The sequence below is a fragment of the Cryphonectria parasitica genome (assembly GCF_011745365.1).
Source record: "Cryphonectria parasitica EP155 unplaced genomic scaffold M406scaffold_1, whole genome shotgun sequence".
Classification (NCBI taxonomy): Eukaryota; Fungi; Ascomycota; class Sordariomycetes; order Diaporthales; family Cryphonectriaceae; genus Cryphonectria; species Cryphonectria parasitica.
Window position 1 is genome coordinate 3,457,752 of NW_024468909.1, and position 14,739 is coordinate 3,472,490.

A 14,739-nucleotide genomic window follows, 5' to 3' on the forward strand; every position below is an offset into this window, starting at 1 on the left:
AACCCGAGAGCAGCATAATGTCGGTCTTGGTATTGCTCACGTCGATATCTCTTGCTCCGGTCGCCGATATATCCACGAACCTTTGAGCGTACATGTGTCTTCTGAATAATATCTTTGTTTGTATTTGTGATGAGCAGCACTCACCTACAGCACTAAGAGCAGGCTCATGGCTCGTATTAAAAGAGCACCCAACTGCTGCTCAACCTCAGTAGAGAGGCAGCGTCTGAATACTATCAACAAGGAATTCTGACGGGCCACATCTCGACAGCGATATCCCTGCATTATCCTCTGAGCCTTGGAAGATTTGGAATTTGCGGTGACATCGTTGTTCGTACACGGGGGTCCGTCCCGTCAGCTCCTCAGTCCCCAGATCAAGATCGAGTTGGTTGCGCTATAGGGCAGGTGCATTTTCTCGGTCGCCAGAAGGGGTCCGCCCCCGAACTTTAGGCCAAGCTCGTCTTCGTTTTCCATGTGTAGTTTTTGTACTAGCTTTTCTGGATGAACGCGGGGTCTTGTCTGCTTTTGGCGCCTGTATTCTGGTAGGATTTGATGTGCATGTAGGAGACTTAAAGTGGGCAAACCAGAAGTTTCAACACCAATACAGGAGGACAGTGTGTGGGAAAGCGATGCTGTAGAAGGAGCACAGAGTTTTGAGGGGAAAGTTACCACTGGCCCAGGGCTCATCCGCTGATCAGAGGTTCTTTTTTTCTTTCTTTTTCGTCTTCTCTGGATCTCGACAACGCATAGATGTTCAGGTTGACCTCGACAGGTTCCCGATCAGCGCACCATAGCACGACATGTACGACACGCTGCCCACTATACACAATTCTGAGGGTATGAGGTTTCTATATCGGGACGTTGCAGCACACTGCTGTACATCGCACCAAAGGATTGTTGCTCGAGATGTCACCTTGCTATGATGCTGCTGAGAAGCAGGTCTTTTTCTTCTTCTCTTCTTTCTCTTTTCTCCTGTACTTTCCAGTGACGATAGCGTCCTAGGCGTTTCACCCACAGCAGGCTGAAAGATCAATGGGAGCTAAGTAATTTGTTCCGACCGAATGACACTCTGACAGCGTGCAGCTGAATGAGTCTCGTCTAACAACCGCGGCTGTACATCCAACATGACCTCTCGTTAGTGCGCTCCCCATTTGATTTGGCGCCCAGTTCCACCACAATTAGTAGTCTTTGGTCATCTGGTTGGTTTGCTGAACGCACTACCGGTCCTGTCTGCTCGGGGGGGTCTTGTGATGAACTGAGGTCGGGGCCAACCGGGCATTACACCCTTGTCAACCCACCTCGAGGCAGACGCTATTACCTGCAGGAAAAGGTTACGAGCATACTGTACCTATACTGCCTTTTAACTTCCGTCTAAAAAAAAAAATAGAATACGAAATTCTTGGGACTATGGAACGGGACGATTCGATGGTCGGACAACACGATGATACATTTGTCACCGCAGTCTCCTGATGCTCATTGATCCATTGCATTTACCGAGAATGAAAATTAGAACTTAGCAACGTGGCAGTTGGAGAAAAAGCAACCTGGACTTTTCTAGAGAGGATAATGACGCGACACGAGACTCGGCTGCCTAACGACTTGCCTCTTGGCTGCCTTGAACTTTTTGCGTGTATGGTGTTTTCCTCCCCCCCCCCCTTCTCCTTTTATTTTTTGCCCTCTTAAACCCACCCCCAACACTCTGCGACCTATCTTGTCGCAGGTGATGCTCCGTTGCATGCATAGCGGCCCGTTCTAGCAGCCACAATTTCTTCCATTCTCGATCACTTTTTTTCCCCCCCTTCTTTCTCCCCTTGCGATTACGGCATGAGGGTGTCGAAAACAGGTCCATCGATGCAAAGATGAGCAATCAGAGGGGGCCCTGCGAGATCTGCATCAGTGCAGGTGACACATGCCTGGCCCCCGAAGTCCCTGTGCCCTGTCTTCTGCCGAATCTTGCCATGAAACAACTGATAACTCCCAGCCGCTCATCGCCAGCTGCGGGTGCTATTCTCGTCCTCAGCTCAGATCGCCTCCTGGTATGATGGCAAGTGGACCCGATAGGACGCTTTCTTTTCCCTAACTTAAGCACGGCTTCTCTGCCCTCTCGTCAGATGAGACATGTCTATCTGTCCGAACAAGATCGGCAAGCCAGTCAGTCGCCGGCGTAGGACTTTACCTAGGGCGCAGAAACTCAAATGAGGAAGCAATCAACTCCTTCGGGTTAGAGTCTCATCCCCGAGACAAAGTTGTACCCTTCCTCACCACTTCCGTCATGAGGCCCAGCTGCTGGCTAGTGGACCCCCGTCGTCCTGCACCTGGTCAGACCAACGCATCACTGAGTTATACAGTACAAACAACAACCAAAACCCCTGGCCTAACCCACCTGGACACGGCCACCACCCACACCTACCGCCCAAAATTCACTTTCAGCCCTAACTCTGCTGGCAAAGCAGCTGTAGGGTGCTCTAGATGTGTTGACAGGGGAGGGGGAAGGAGGAAGGGGGGTGAGACAGGGAGAGAGAGGATGAATGGAGGTCGATATTCCGTGGCGACGGTTCCCCGCCAGCAGGCATGCCATTCTGCCTGGACGGGGTCTCCTCATCCCTGTCCTACACCCTCCAGGCCAGGCAGTGATGTTCAAGCATACTCGTCACATCATCCACAACAGGGCATTCTTTCTCCTGCAGTCTCTCTCACATACCTTGTATTGTATACGTGACCCTACATGATGCAACAAGGAAGGGAGGAGGGCTGGTTGACGCCTGTGAGAGGGTGAATCATACGGCGGTCAAGCTTACTGCGTCTAAACCCATTTGTGTATATTCATCATTCTTGTCCCGTCGCACCGCCCTTTTCCACCCCACTGTCCGTTGCTGCATATTGTTACCGTCTCTTATCCTCTTTCGCCTTTCAGGTCCCATCCATCATCTTATACACACACACACACACACAGCATCGGCGTGCATGCCCAAGAAGCGTTGTCACACTAAGTCTGCTGCAAGTGAGATTTCAATCGGGCCCTTGGAAGGATATTTACCACTTGGCCCCCAAAAATAACGCTTCAGTGAAGCCTTTTTATTTCTCTCTCTTCCTCTTCCTCATCGTCCTCTGAAGTGCAATCCTTCTCACCTTACCGTTCTCCCTCCTACCAGGTATTTTCTATCTATCCCACTTGGCAGTATAGATAGCTGCACTAGTCCCGAGCCAACGACACGTAGCAACGGATATATATATATACACACACTCACACACTCACTCACTCACACACATACATACATATATATATATATCACATTATTGCGACCAGAACCGTCATTACTTGCCCAGAGAGATAGACTCTGGCTACACAATTCCATATTCTAACAACAACAACAACAACAACAACAACACCACCAAAAAAATGGGTTCTTCCAAACGGGCACCGCCTCCGGCCCCTCTGTACACCACCGACCCTACCCACGGCCAGATGATGGCATCACCAACCTCCTACGAAAGCGTAAGTTGTCCACAGCAGACTGATGTCTTTAGAGCTTCCTTTTCCCGTTTTCTTCCCCATTCTTTCCTTTTTTCCTTCTTCTTCTTCTTTTCCTTTCAGTATGTCGGACCAGTGCAGCGTGATTAACAATTTAAACAGCAGACACCCCGGACGGTTGGCGCAGGCCCCTCGAGCTCCCCTCGACACTGCCCGAGGACAGACTCCATGGACTCTAATGTGTCCACAAGCTCAACAGCCTCCCACCAGAACCGAAAAGTCTCCACACCCAGGAACGTGTATACCCACTGTGGGAGACACTCCGACCAGTACCTATTCGGCGGCTGGGGCGACGTCGTCAAGAACGTCTTTCACCACAGGAAGAACTGAGGGGCGGACAACAGGCTTGCCCGTCCTCGGTCGTGTTTTGGGTGGGGGTTAGTAGTACATGGAAAGAAACATAATGCTTGTGGATCTCGGAGGAGGTGGTGAAGACCGTGTCTCTCCCCTCTACGAGAATGATGAGAATGATGAGAATCAAAATAGGCATGACGAAGGGAGGAAGGTGGGGGCGTTTTCTGGAGGGGTTGAGTTTAAACTTTGGCTTTGACCAAGACTGTATGTATCTTCTCATCTTGGACGAAGGGCGTCGGGTGCAGATTATTCTATTGTTATGAGGTAACGAACTTTGTGAAGTTGGAAAACCCCAGGAGGGATGGTTATGACAAATAAGAATATTCTAGTAGCTTGTTGTATGAAAGCAATACCACTTATCAAGTAAACCACTATCTTCGTTCAAGGGTGTAATGATTGTTGGCTGTGACTTGGTTTCAGATCCCTTCTCGTCAACGACAGTCTTTTCCTACCATGATTGGGTGGTCTCCGAACTGACCTTAGAAATGCATCCCAACCCTTTGAATCTCTTGTCTCCAATTTCTTTCTTGCTTCTTTCTCCTTCTCTTTTTTTTTTTTTCTTTCTAAAATATATAGGTAGTCATAGACATATAAAGTTCTCTGACAGCTTCAGCACTTATCCACCCACCCACACAGTTTCTACACACACCACAGGGAATATATCTAGCTGCTACCATAGTATAGGGCTGAAACCATGCAAGATATAGAAAACAGAACAACCCTTTCAGAGCACTGCCACCCCCATCCTGGGCCTCGTGGTGCCCCTGGTGTATCCCTGCCCTTCGGGTCCCTGCACTAACTGCAAGTAGGTAGTAGAGTGGGCTTGTCATTCCCAGGTTCAAGCTCCCAGGAAACATTATGTTGAGCAAGCTTCAATTTCCAACGTTTGGCACGATCGACAGATATTGGACCTCCTTCCTTTCACTCACCCACTCCCTCAATTTTCTTCTTCTTCTGTTTCTTCTCTCTCTCTCTCTCTCTCTCTCTTGCGGCCAGGTTGACACAGTCCACACACGATGGCCTCCTCCAACAACGCCGGTGGCAGGCCCAGCAAGCCCATGTCGTCCGTCAAGAGGACCTACCTCGTCGCCTACAACGCCCTCTCCGCCGCGCTGTGGTCCGTCGTCCTCGTGACCACGGCACAGACTCTTGCATCCACGGGGCCCAAGGCGGTCTACCCTGCCGTCGGCGAATGGACAAAGTGGACGCAGACCCTCGCCGGTCTTGAGGTCGTGCACTCGGTACTTGGTGCGTCCTTGCGCTCTCTCTTCCCCCAACCCCCTCCCCTCTTCCTCTACTTGAGAGCACACCAAGAAAGAAAGAAAAAACGTCACCGTTGCCCAACACGGCAACCTCGAACAGCCTGACTGGCTTGGCTTGGCTGGCTAACTTGGCGGAAACCACCCCTTTCCTCCGCAGGCATCGTCCGCGCCCCCCTCGTCACGACCCTGATGCAAGTAGCCTCCCGCTTCGCCCTCGTCTGGGGCGCCGTCCACTCCTACCCGACAATCGCCACCTCCCCGGCCTACAGCTCCATGCTCCTCGCCTGGTCCACCACCGAAGTCATCCGCTACGCCTTCTTCGCCCTCTCGCTGTCGGGCCTGGCCGAACCCCCGTTGCTGCAGTGGCTCCGCTACAGCGGCTTCTACGTGCTCTACCCCGTCGGCATCTCGAGCGAGCTGTGGGAGCTGTTCCTCGCCTTTGGCATCGCGCGCGCCGAGCGCGATGTGCCCACGTGGGTCGTCATTGCTGTGATCATGGCGACGTACTTGCCTGGCGCCCCGAAGCTGTATGGGCATATGATGAGGCAGAGGAGAAAGGTCCTGGGCGGTGGCGGCAGCAGCGGCGGGAGGTCCAAGGAGGAGTAGATGAGGTTTTGTGCCACGAGGAGGAAACAGGAGCAACTGCGCACCCCCTTAGGAGCTGGAGCTTTCATACGGAGCGTCATGAGTTCAGTGGGTAGCCATATGGGAATAGATTTCTTGTCCAAAGAAAAGAAGAAGAAAAGAAGTGTCTTTATCTGCCGAACTCGGGTATATGGCTTGTTTGAACAAAACTTTCTCTCCCACGCGCCCCCTACACACCACTGAACCACCCTCTATCATACTCGAAACGTCTATATACAAATGTACTAGGGGAAGAAAGACAGAGAGAAGGAAAGAAAAAAAAGAATATCCCCGTTTTGATACGGGTGCAGATAACGCCGGATCCATCTCGCATAGGTTAACGGAAATAAATAACAAGTAGGGGGCCCATAGACACGACCAGGTACTTATGACAAGGGCGAGGCAGCATGGTCGCGAATCTCCCCCTCCGTACTGCTCTCGTACCAGTCATTCGTGGTCCACCTCGCAATCGTCTGCGCCGCGCTGTCGGCAAGCTGGTCGTAGCCAGGATTCTCTTTCGGCTCGAACATGGCTGCGTCGACACAAAAAAAGTTCAGTGTTAGTTGTCGTCATCCACAAAGAAAAGAAAGAAAAGAAAAGAAAGCAACTCACACATATGCGCCTCGGTCTCGTCAGCCGCGCGTTCATTGACCGCCTCCTCCCACCACCCGATGCGGTCCGGCCCGCCCTTCTTGCTGGGCAGGTTACAAAAGGTCCTCTGGCTCCCAATGACGGTGCCCACCATGTTGGTGCCGCCCATGCCCGCGACCTGCTGCTTCTTGGCGACGGCGCCCCGGCCGAGCCTCGTGTACAGGTTCCCGAACCCGACGCCCAGCTCCCTGTGGGCGCGCGCCATGTATGCCACGCGCCGGCGGAGCTCCTCCCCGCGGGCGAGGCAGCCCACGAACTCGAGGTGCGACGACACCCACATGAAGCCCTCGGTGAGCTGGTCGCGCTTCAGGTAGGCGGCCGCAGCACCGCCGGCGAGTGCCGCGCCCGCGCCTGCGTACAGCGCCATCTTGCCCCAGGAGCCCCAATTCGAGGCCGACGACGACTTGTTGCCGCTATTGCTGTTGTTGTTGTTGTTGTTGTTACTCCCGGCCTCACTCGCCTCGATCGCGGCGGCAGGAAGGGCCGCAACTGGTGTCTTCTCCGCAGCGCGCGCCCGGTCGGCGCTGGTGGATGAACTCCCGCTGGGGCTCCAGAGCGAGCTGAGGGTGCTCAGCTGCGCCATGGCGGCGCTGGCGGTGGAGTAGTGCGTCTCTGCGCCGTGGGCGACCACGCCAGGGGAGATGCCGAGGTAGGGAGTGTCGAAGCTCAGGACGGCCTGGACATAGGGGAACATGAGGCTGTTGAGGGGCACATGGTCGCCCTCGGCAGGGGCGGCGGTGTGGTTGCCGTCTGCGCCGGGTGCGGAGGAGACGGGCGGGATGACACGGTCCGAGGTGAGCGAGATGACGGTCTCGGCGGCGACGATGCCGCCCATGGAGTGGCCGCACAGGACGACGCGCACGCTGGGCTCGACGGTCGGGGAGGGTGTGCCCTTGGCGACCTCGAGATCGATGACCTTCTCCTGCAGCCAGTCGCGGAACCGGCTGACGCAGTCGGCGAGGTCGCCGCGGGTCTCGTACTTTGGGTAGACGAGGACCTGGATGTCGAGCTTGGGGAGGAGGGCCGAGAGCCGTTCGCGAAGGTCCTGGGTGAAGGCGTACCCTTGGCCAAAGGTCTCCTCACCCCCCTAGAAATGTTGGAGCAACCTTGTGGTCAGCTGCATCGTCGTTTGAGGTTGAGGAAGGGGTGGGCAAAACGGTAGGGTAGAGGGTAGGAGACAAGAACGTACCTTGAAGCCGTGGATGAAGCATAGCAGTAGCGTCTTCTTCATCTTGTGGGCCCATGGGCTAGACGAGAGACATGTAGGTTGGGATTTGAAGCCGATGGGTTCGTAGTTCAAGTACAAAGTTGGGGCTGTATTCGGGATCCCTGTGGCGAGGCTGCTATACTGTACCGCACCCCACCTACCGAAGCCCACGGTGATGTCACTCAGTGGGCTCCGTCGGTGCTTTAGGCCCCTGTTGCTCTGACCCCCTGGCCTCGGCCCCTGGTATGTCTAGCGCTATACCTGTACGTAGTATACTGCAGTTTTATTACTTCGGTACAGTACAACAGAGCCACCACCAATATATACTGCAGTATGTGCTATGGCGCCACATACCCAAAGCCATGCAGAGGAAGTATACACAGTCCCGCAGAATGCACCCCAGACAGAGAGAGTGAAGAGGATGGTACTGTATGGTCTGTGACCAAGAAATAAAAATAAAAAATGAACCAGTTCGTAAAGCTCGAATTGCTATGCATATAACTCGCCTTACCGTCGTGCGGACTAACTCGATGCTGCCAAGTCGAGTATTTCGTCTTTACATGGTCTATGATAGACAATAAACCATAAGCAGTCCTTTTGAGGTTCTTGTAGTTATTGTGTCTAGGTCGAATGAACTTTGAAAGGTTCTCATCTCCATCGCATCGCTCACTTCCCATACAACTTCAGCACCCTCACAGCATTTGCGCCCATCACACCCGTGGCCTCCTCCGAGCCCTCCCCCAGCGCCTTGGTCACCGCCTCGGCGTTTAAAGCCACGCTCTCCCACTCGCCGTCCTCGTCGCCTTCGCTGCCCCCCACTGGCGGGAAGAACGGGTGGTCTGTCCCGAACATGAGCCTGTCGGCGCCACCGCTCGCCTCGATCGCAGCCTTGAGCCCCACCTCGGAGTAGATGACAGCGTCCAGATAGACCTGACTCCGCAGCACGTCCCACACCGTCCGCCGCCCGGCAGCCACCTTCCCTTCCCCCACGAGCTGCCCGTCGTGCCGGACACAGCTCTCGATCCGCCCGGCCAGGAACGGCAGGGTGCCACCGCTGTGGGCGAGGATCATGCGAAGGGCAGGAACAGCGTCGAACACGCCGGCCAGGTACATGCGCGCCACAGCGATGGTGGTCTCCATGGGGAACCCCAGGGCGAGCGGGAGCACATGGCCATACTCGGCAGCGGCGCGGGGACCCCAGACCTCGTTGGGCAGGCCGTAGTGCGGGTGCAGGAAGACGGTGAGCCCCGCGGCGGCGAGGGCTTCGAGCACAGGCAACAGGGCTGGGTCGTCCAGCCCTTTTCCTAGGCCCGAGGTACCGAGTATCACACCGCGGCAGTAAGGAAGGGTGGTCAGGCGGGTCACGGCGGCCTGGACAGTGGCGAGAGGGGCGGTCAAGGGCAGGGCACCGAAGAAGTAGAGGCGGCCTGGGTGGGCGGCGCACATGGAGCTGAACTCGGCGTTGACGGACTCGGCGGCGGGACCGGACTCGGTAGGGCTCAGAAAGTCCAGCCACGGGTTGGCGAGGGAGATGACGGAGATGTCAATGTGGTGAGTGTCCATGAAGTGGATCTTCTGGTCGAGGGAGGAGTAGTGCTTGGTGAGTGGTCTCCCTGGTGGCCTGGCGGTCGCAGAGGACTCAGCGCCGGCCAGTGACGGCACCTCGGCCTCGAGAAGAATGAGGCGCGGGTTTGGGGAGCTGGGGAAGTTCAGTACCAGAGGAATCGTGGACCTGGAGGAGAGGATATCGACATAGAAGGGAGGGTACATGTGGGTGTGGATATCCACCACTTTTGGGGTGGTGGCAGAGGAGGGCTGAGCCATGCTGAGGTCTGTAGAATGCAAGTCGTAATTGAGTGTCTGGCTCGTGAAGAGAGGGGGGATATTTGGGCAAGAGGGAAATAATAAAAGAAATATTGCAGGGTTGTTGTCTGTACGGAAGAAGGAAGGTACACAATACAGAAGGTACAGTAGTAGTACACCAATAAATGGCAAGCATGGTCAGCACTTTACAAGCATGCCTTCCCAAGCATCTGCTGCCGGTATAGTTCGACATGTACCCCGCCATAAATGATGCCGCCCCTCCTCCGTCTCCAGCTGCACTTGCACTTTTCATGGCAACCCCACGTCGTACCACTCGTAATGAAAAGCTTATCTCTTGGAAGGAACCAGCCGACAACCGCAGAACAGCACCGACACAGTCGACGCGGCCCTGACGATCCTTATCAACAAAATTCCGCTCTGCCGCCTGTGGCAGGTCTGGACCCTTTCTTCCCTTAAACTAAGTAGTATATCATGCTATTACTATCTATCGACTTATCGACTAGTAGACTCTACCAAATATGAAGTCGCCCATGCCCCATGCACCATGATTCTCTCACTTAATCACTCAGATAAATAAGAGGCCAGCATATCCCAACCTTACCCCCCTCTTGAGACGCGACTCGTTGTTGTGCTCATGCTTAACACTTGTCTATTATCTATTTCTCTATTTTTCCTTACAAAATTCTGAAAGAAAAAAAAAAGACATCAAAACAATGGAGAAGGCTGCTGTTGACGAGCAGGGTCTCATGATCCCAGTAAGTGTGCCCCGAGAAAGAAATAGAGACAGAGACAGAGACAGCGACAAACCTCTTCTACCCATCTCGGCCTCACCAAATACTCATCTAAATAACGTCCTCCCTCCCTCTCCTTCTAGCTCATCGACTTCTCCAAGTTCCTGGAAGGTACCCCAGCCCAGCGCAAAGAGACTGCAGACGCCATCCTGCGTGGGTTCCAGACGGCAGGCTTCATCTACCTGAGCAACCTGCCCATCACGCCCAGCTTGCGCAAGCACGTTTTCGACACCTCAGCCAACTTCTTCCAACAGCTCACCCTGGACGAGAAGCTCGCCCTCGGCTGGACCACGCCCGAGGCCAACAGGGGCTACTCGGCCCCGGGCCGTGAGAAGAACACCCAGCTGACCGACGTCAACGAGGTGGCCAAGCTGAAGGAGGGCAGCCCGGACATCAAGGAGAGCTTCGAGATCGGGCGCGAGGCCGACCCAGAGTTCACCAACCAGTGGCCCGACGAGGCCGCTCTGCCCCAGGTCGCCGGCTTCCGCGACATCATGGTCGACTTTCACGAACGCTGCCGTCGCATTCATGTCGAGGTCATGCGCGCCATCGCCGTCGGCATCGGCCTCGAGGACGAGGGCTACTTTGACTCCTTTGTCGACGGTGGCGATAACACCCTGCGCCTCCTCCACTACCCGGCCGTCAAGAGCGAGGTCTTCCGCGTCAACCCAGGCCAGGCCCGCACAGGCGCCCACTCCGACTACGGCAGCATCACCCTGCTGTTCCAGGACTCCGCAGGCGGGCTGCAGGTCCAGAGCCCCAGCGGCCAATTTGTCGATGCCACCCCGATCGAGGACACCTGCGTCGTGAACGCGGGAGACCTGCTGGCCAGGTGGAGCAATGACACTATCAAGAGCACCATCCACAGGGTTGTTGAGCCGCCCAGAAAGGCCGACGAGCACCCGGCACGGTATTCTATTGCGTGAGTAGCCCATTCCTCCTCGTCCTTTGTGTTTGATCTACTATGATTATAATCATTGTAGAGAATGGATGAAGACGAGAGAGAGAGAGAGAGATAATCTTACTGACTGGTACCACCAGGTATTTCTGCAACCCCAACTTTGACAGCCAGATCGAGGCCATCCCTGGAACGTATGCGGGAGAGGCGGACAGGAAGTATGAGGGGGTCAATACCGGCGAGTATCTCGTGAAGCGGTTAGCCGCGACATACTGAGGCAGGTGATTGGTATCATGTTGCTCTCTTTCGTGCTCGATGTATATGTGATACAGTAGTTGAATCACGCAAGTGTCCTCTGCTGTTGGTAGGATCGATGTTTTGTTTTGACCAAAAAGCCTAATTTGGAGTGTATGGAGATAATACGAATGAATGAGACATGACATGACGGTCAGATAGTGATGATGTCCTGCAACGTACTGTGAACTGTTACTCATCTGTAGGTCGTCGTCCCCCTTCTCATCCTCTTATACAAACATAATTCCGTATAGAAAGTGTCTCCGCTGCACCAAGTGGAGTGGATCATCTGGTCAGTGTCTGGTTCACATATTGGACTGGAAGGCCCACCTTTTTTTTCCTTTCCTCGTCCCCTGTCCCCTATTCTTTACCCTTCCTTTTCTTTATTATCCTCTCTAAATCACACAAAGTTGTCAAAGCTGCAGTTAGGCTGAATGCTGCTGCCCGTATGGAACCTTGCTCAAGTCGTGACATAACACTAGAGGGGTACTCATCATTAAACGATTGTCTACTCACCCACCTGCTCTATCCAAGATTTCCTCAACCTTTTTTTTTTTTTTTCACACACAAAAAAAAGAAAAGAAGAAACCACACTCTCGTAAGCAATCTAGCCTTGTGTGAATTGATTTTCTTATGTCAAGCTGAAGTCATTCTGAAGCAAATCCAGATTGGTGTGCAAGGTCTCGAATGGGCAGGCGGAACAGGCCGAGATTACATAAGCACGTCAACCTCACTCACCCAAGGCCGCCACCAAGCCTTCAAACTTCATCCTCACCAAACCCAAACAAAAAAAAACAGTCCAACAAACAACCTTCGATCTCCCAACCAAGTCAGGGTAACTCAAAAGAGGGGAGAGAAAAGGACCCTGTAAAAAATCAACCCAACAAATCCTTTTTCCTCAAACAAGCTCAAGAGGATGAGCGACTCAGCAGCCCTCAACCTGCTCCTCGCAGCAGCCAAAGATGCCGCCACCCGCGGCGTCGACTACTACGCCCTCCTGGACCTGGACCCCTCATTGTCCTCCACCACCGCCGACAACAATAACAGCAACAATGGCGAGCCCCTCACGCGCGAGACGGTCCAGCGCGCCTGGCGCAAGCGGTCGCTCCGGTACCACCCCGACAAGGCGGGGGCGAACTTCGACAAGGAGAAGTGGGAGGAGTTTGGTCTGGCGCGGGACATCCTGGCATCGGACGAGGCGCGGGCGGCCTACGACGGGGCGCGGTCGGCGGTGGTGCAGAAGCAGCGGGAGAGGGAGCTCATGAACGCCAAGCAGCGGCGGTTCGCGGAGGAGCTGGAGCGGGCGGAGGGGCGGAGCAGGAAGGCGGCGGAGGAGGACAGGGAGAGGCGGGCGGCGGACGAGGCGGAGAGGGGCCGGCAGGCGGCGCAGGGGCGGGCGTACATGGACGAGAGGAAGAGGAAGATGGCCGAGGCGGAGGAGAGGGCGAGGGAGAGGGAGAGGATGGAGGATGATGCGAGGGAGGACAGGATCCGGGAGCTGGAGGAGAGGATTGCGGAGAAGGCCAGGCGCAAGGTGGAGAAGAGGGCCAGGAAGAAGGGGAGAGAGAGCGGTGTGGCTGTTGTTGTGGGCGAGGATGGTGATGTTGACATGCTATCTGAGCAGCAACAACAACAACAGCGGCCTGCTGCTGCTGTGCCTGCATCTCGACCAAAGTCAATGGCTGAGCAAAAGGCGGCGCCCATTCCAGCGGTGGACATGCAAATGTCGGACGATCCAGTCGGATTCTGGGACACGCAGTGGCCCAAGACGAAGGCGAGGCTACTTGCTGCCCAAAGAGCAAAGGAAAGCCGTGTCAAGGAGGCGCAGGCAGCAGCTTAAGTGGTAGGGCAGGTCAGGGGGGTTTCGGTTCTTTTGCTCTTCTCATGAATGATACCCATACAGAATCTATACAAAATCAACCAGTATAAGATACACGTCATGGTTGGCCATGTCCACTGTTCTGCTCGTCCAGCCTCTGCCTCAACCAGTCGGGCACAAAAGCCTTGATCTTGACCTTGGAGGCCCCACCCTCGCCATCCTCCCCAGGCTGCGTCTCCATCACAAACTCGCCAGCAGGGTTGTAGCTCGCAGCGGCCGTCTCGCCCGGCAGGACCACATCCGTCATGATCTCCAGGCGACACAGCGCCAGCCCGACATTGCCCACACCGCGCAGCCACTTGCCAGCGCTGCGGCCCTTCTTCTCCAGCCGGCCGATGCTCGTGTCCACGGGGATGGAGGACGCGTCCACGGGCCCACCAGCCCTGTACTCGAGCGCCTGCGGGGCTGCTTCTTCTTCTTCCTCTTCTTCTTCTTCCTCCTCCGCGCCGTACACCACGACGGGCAGCACCCGCTTCCGCACCACGCCCCTGTGCTTGGTCCGGATGGTCAGCTCCTGGCCCACATAGCAGCCCTTCCGGAAGTCGATGCCGCCCATGACGTCCAGGTTCCCCTCGAGCGGCAGCGCCGTCTCCCGCAGCAGCTCCTTCTGGCCCTCGGGCACGCCCAGCAGATAGCGGCGCACGCGGTACACATCCTCCTCCTCCTTGTCCCCGCCCGCGGCCACCCGCGCCAGGTCCACCAGCGGCTCCCGGTCCCCGGCCTTCACCATGCGCCACCCGAGCCCCGGCGCGCGCGGGTCGCGCATGTGCACGAGCCGGTGATAATCCTCCACTCCTTGGCCCGCCGTCGCGTCCAGCGCCGCGCGCCCGTCCTCGTCCCAGGCGTGCCACACCGTCGCCTCCTGGCGGTCCAGCAGGCGCACCGTGAACTTGGCCCGCAGCTTGTACCGCTTGATGTGCCGCTCCAGGCGGGCGGCCTCGTCGGCGTCGACCTCGACCAAGAAGCTCTCGCCTGGCGCGGCGGCGGTGGCGGTGGTCGTTGTGGCAGTAGGGTTCAGGCTGCTGCGGGTGTCTGGGTAGATGAAGACGTCGTACAGCACGCGGCCTGTGGCGGTCAGAAAGGCGCCGTAGAAGCCGTCCGTGCGGATCTTGTGGGCCGTGCTGGCGCTGCCGGCTTGTGGGGCGAGGATGTTTTGCGTGATGACGCCCTGGAGGAACTTGGGCGCGTCGGGGCCTGAGATGGAGAGGAGGCGTCTCGAGGAGAGTGCTATGAGTCCTGAGGACGGTGGTGGTGGTGGTGCTGCTGCTGCTGCTGCGCGAGATGCGGTGCTGGTGCTGCTGGATGTAGATGAGAATCTTGATCGGGCCGCGGCGACTCGTGTCTGGCAGCTCGCGCACACGAACCCTGGCGACGATGAGGCTGGGCGCGCGAGGCGACTTGGCAGAGCCATGCTGCTTGGGCGCAT

At 55.9% G+C, this 14,739-nt stretch overlaps 6 protein-coding genes across 6 annotated transcripts; 3 read left to right on the forward strand and 3 right to left on the reverse strand.

Moving 5' to 3' along the window:
• The first annotated feature begins 3,110 nt into the window (after positions 1 to 3,110).
• On the forward strand, positions 3,111 to 4,253 carry M406DRAFT_354420 (uncharacterized protein). Its single transcript, XM_040922908.1, has 2 exons — positions 3,111 to 3,493; positions 3,632 to 4,253. Exons 1-2 carry the CDS (start codon positions 3,398 to 3,400, stop codon positions 3,857 to 3,859), a joined length of 324 nt encoding a protein of 107 aa, XP_040781337.1. The 5' UTR covers positions 3,111 to 3,397; the 3' UTR covers positions 3,860 to 4,253.
• A 519-nt stretch (positions 4,254 to 4,772) lies between these two features.
• Positions 4,773 to 5,871, forward strand: M406DRAFT_344143 (PTPLA-domain-containing protein). The gene is made up of 3 exons (XM_040921947.1): positions 4,773 to 5,131; positions 5,303 to 5,703; positions 5,804 to 5,871. Exons 1-3 carry the CDS (start codon positions 4,900 to 4,902, stop codon positions 5,831 to 5,833), a joined length of 663 nt encoding a protein of 220 aa, XP_040781338.1. The 5' UTR covers positions 4,773 to 4,899; the 3' UTR covers positions 5,834 to 5,871.
• Positions 5,872 to 6,155: 284 nt separating this feature from the next.
• On the reverse strand, positions 6,156 to 7,651 carry M406DRAFT_247160 (uncharacterized protein; the record flags this gene model as incomplete). Its single annotated transcript, XM_040916452.1, has 4 exons — positions 6,156 to 6,301; positions 6,382 to 6,823; positions 6,911 to 7,507; positions 7,610 to 7,651. The coding sequence occupies 4 exons, from the start codon at positions 7,649 to 7,651 to the stop codon at positions 6,156 to 6,158; spliced, it is 1,227 nt and encodes a 408-aa protein (XP_040781339.1).
• A 642-nt stretch (positions 7,652 to 8,293) lies between these two features.
• Positions 8,294 to 9,451, reverse strand: M406DRAFT_336062 (uncharacterized protein; the record flags this gene model as incomplete). The annotated part of the gene is made up of 1 exon (XM_040921102.1): positions 8,294 to 9,451. One exon carries the CDS (start codon positions 9,449 to 9,451, stop codon positions 8,294 to 8,296), a length of 1,158 nt encoding a protein of 385 aa, XP_040781340.1.
• A 713-nt stretch (positions 9,452 to 10,164) lies between these two features.
• On the forward strand, positions 10,165 to 11,416 carry M406DRAFT_246642 (thymine dioxygenase; the record flags this gene model as incomplete). Its single annotated transcript, XM_040916415.1, has 3 exons — positions 10,165 to 10,206; positions 10,326 to 11,164; positions 11,284 to 11,416. 3 exons carry the CDS (start codon positions 10,165 to 10,167, stop codon positions 11,414 to 11,416), a joined length of 1,014 nt encoding a protein of 337 aa, XP_040781341.1.
• A 1,541-nt stretch (positions 11,417 to 12,957) lies between these two features.
• M406DRAFT_344144 (Aminomethyltransferase folate-binding domain-containing protein) lies at positions 12,958 to 14,739 on the reverse strand (the record flags this gene model as incomplete). Its single annotated transcript, XM_040921948.1, has 2 exons — positions 12,958 to 14,585; positions 14,712 to 14,739. 2 exons carry the CDS (start codon positions 14,737 to 14,739, stop codon positions 13,372 to 13,374), a joined length of 1,242 nt encoding a protein of 413 aa, XP_040781342.1. The 3' UTR covers positions 12,958 to 13,371.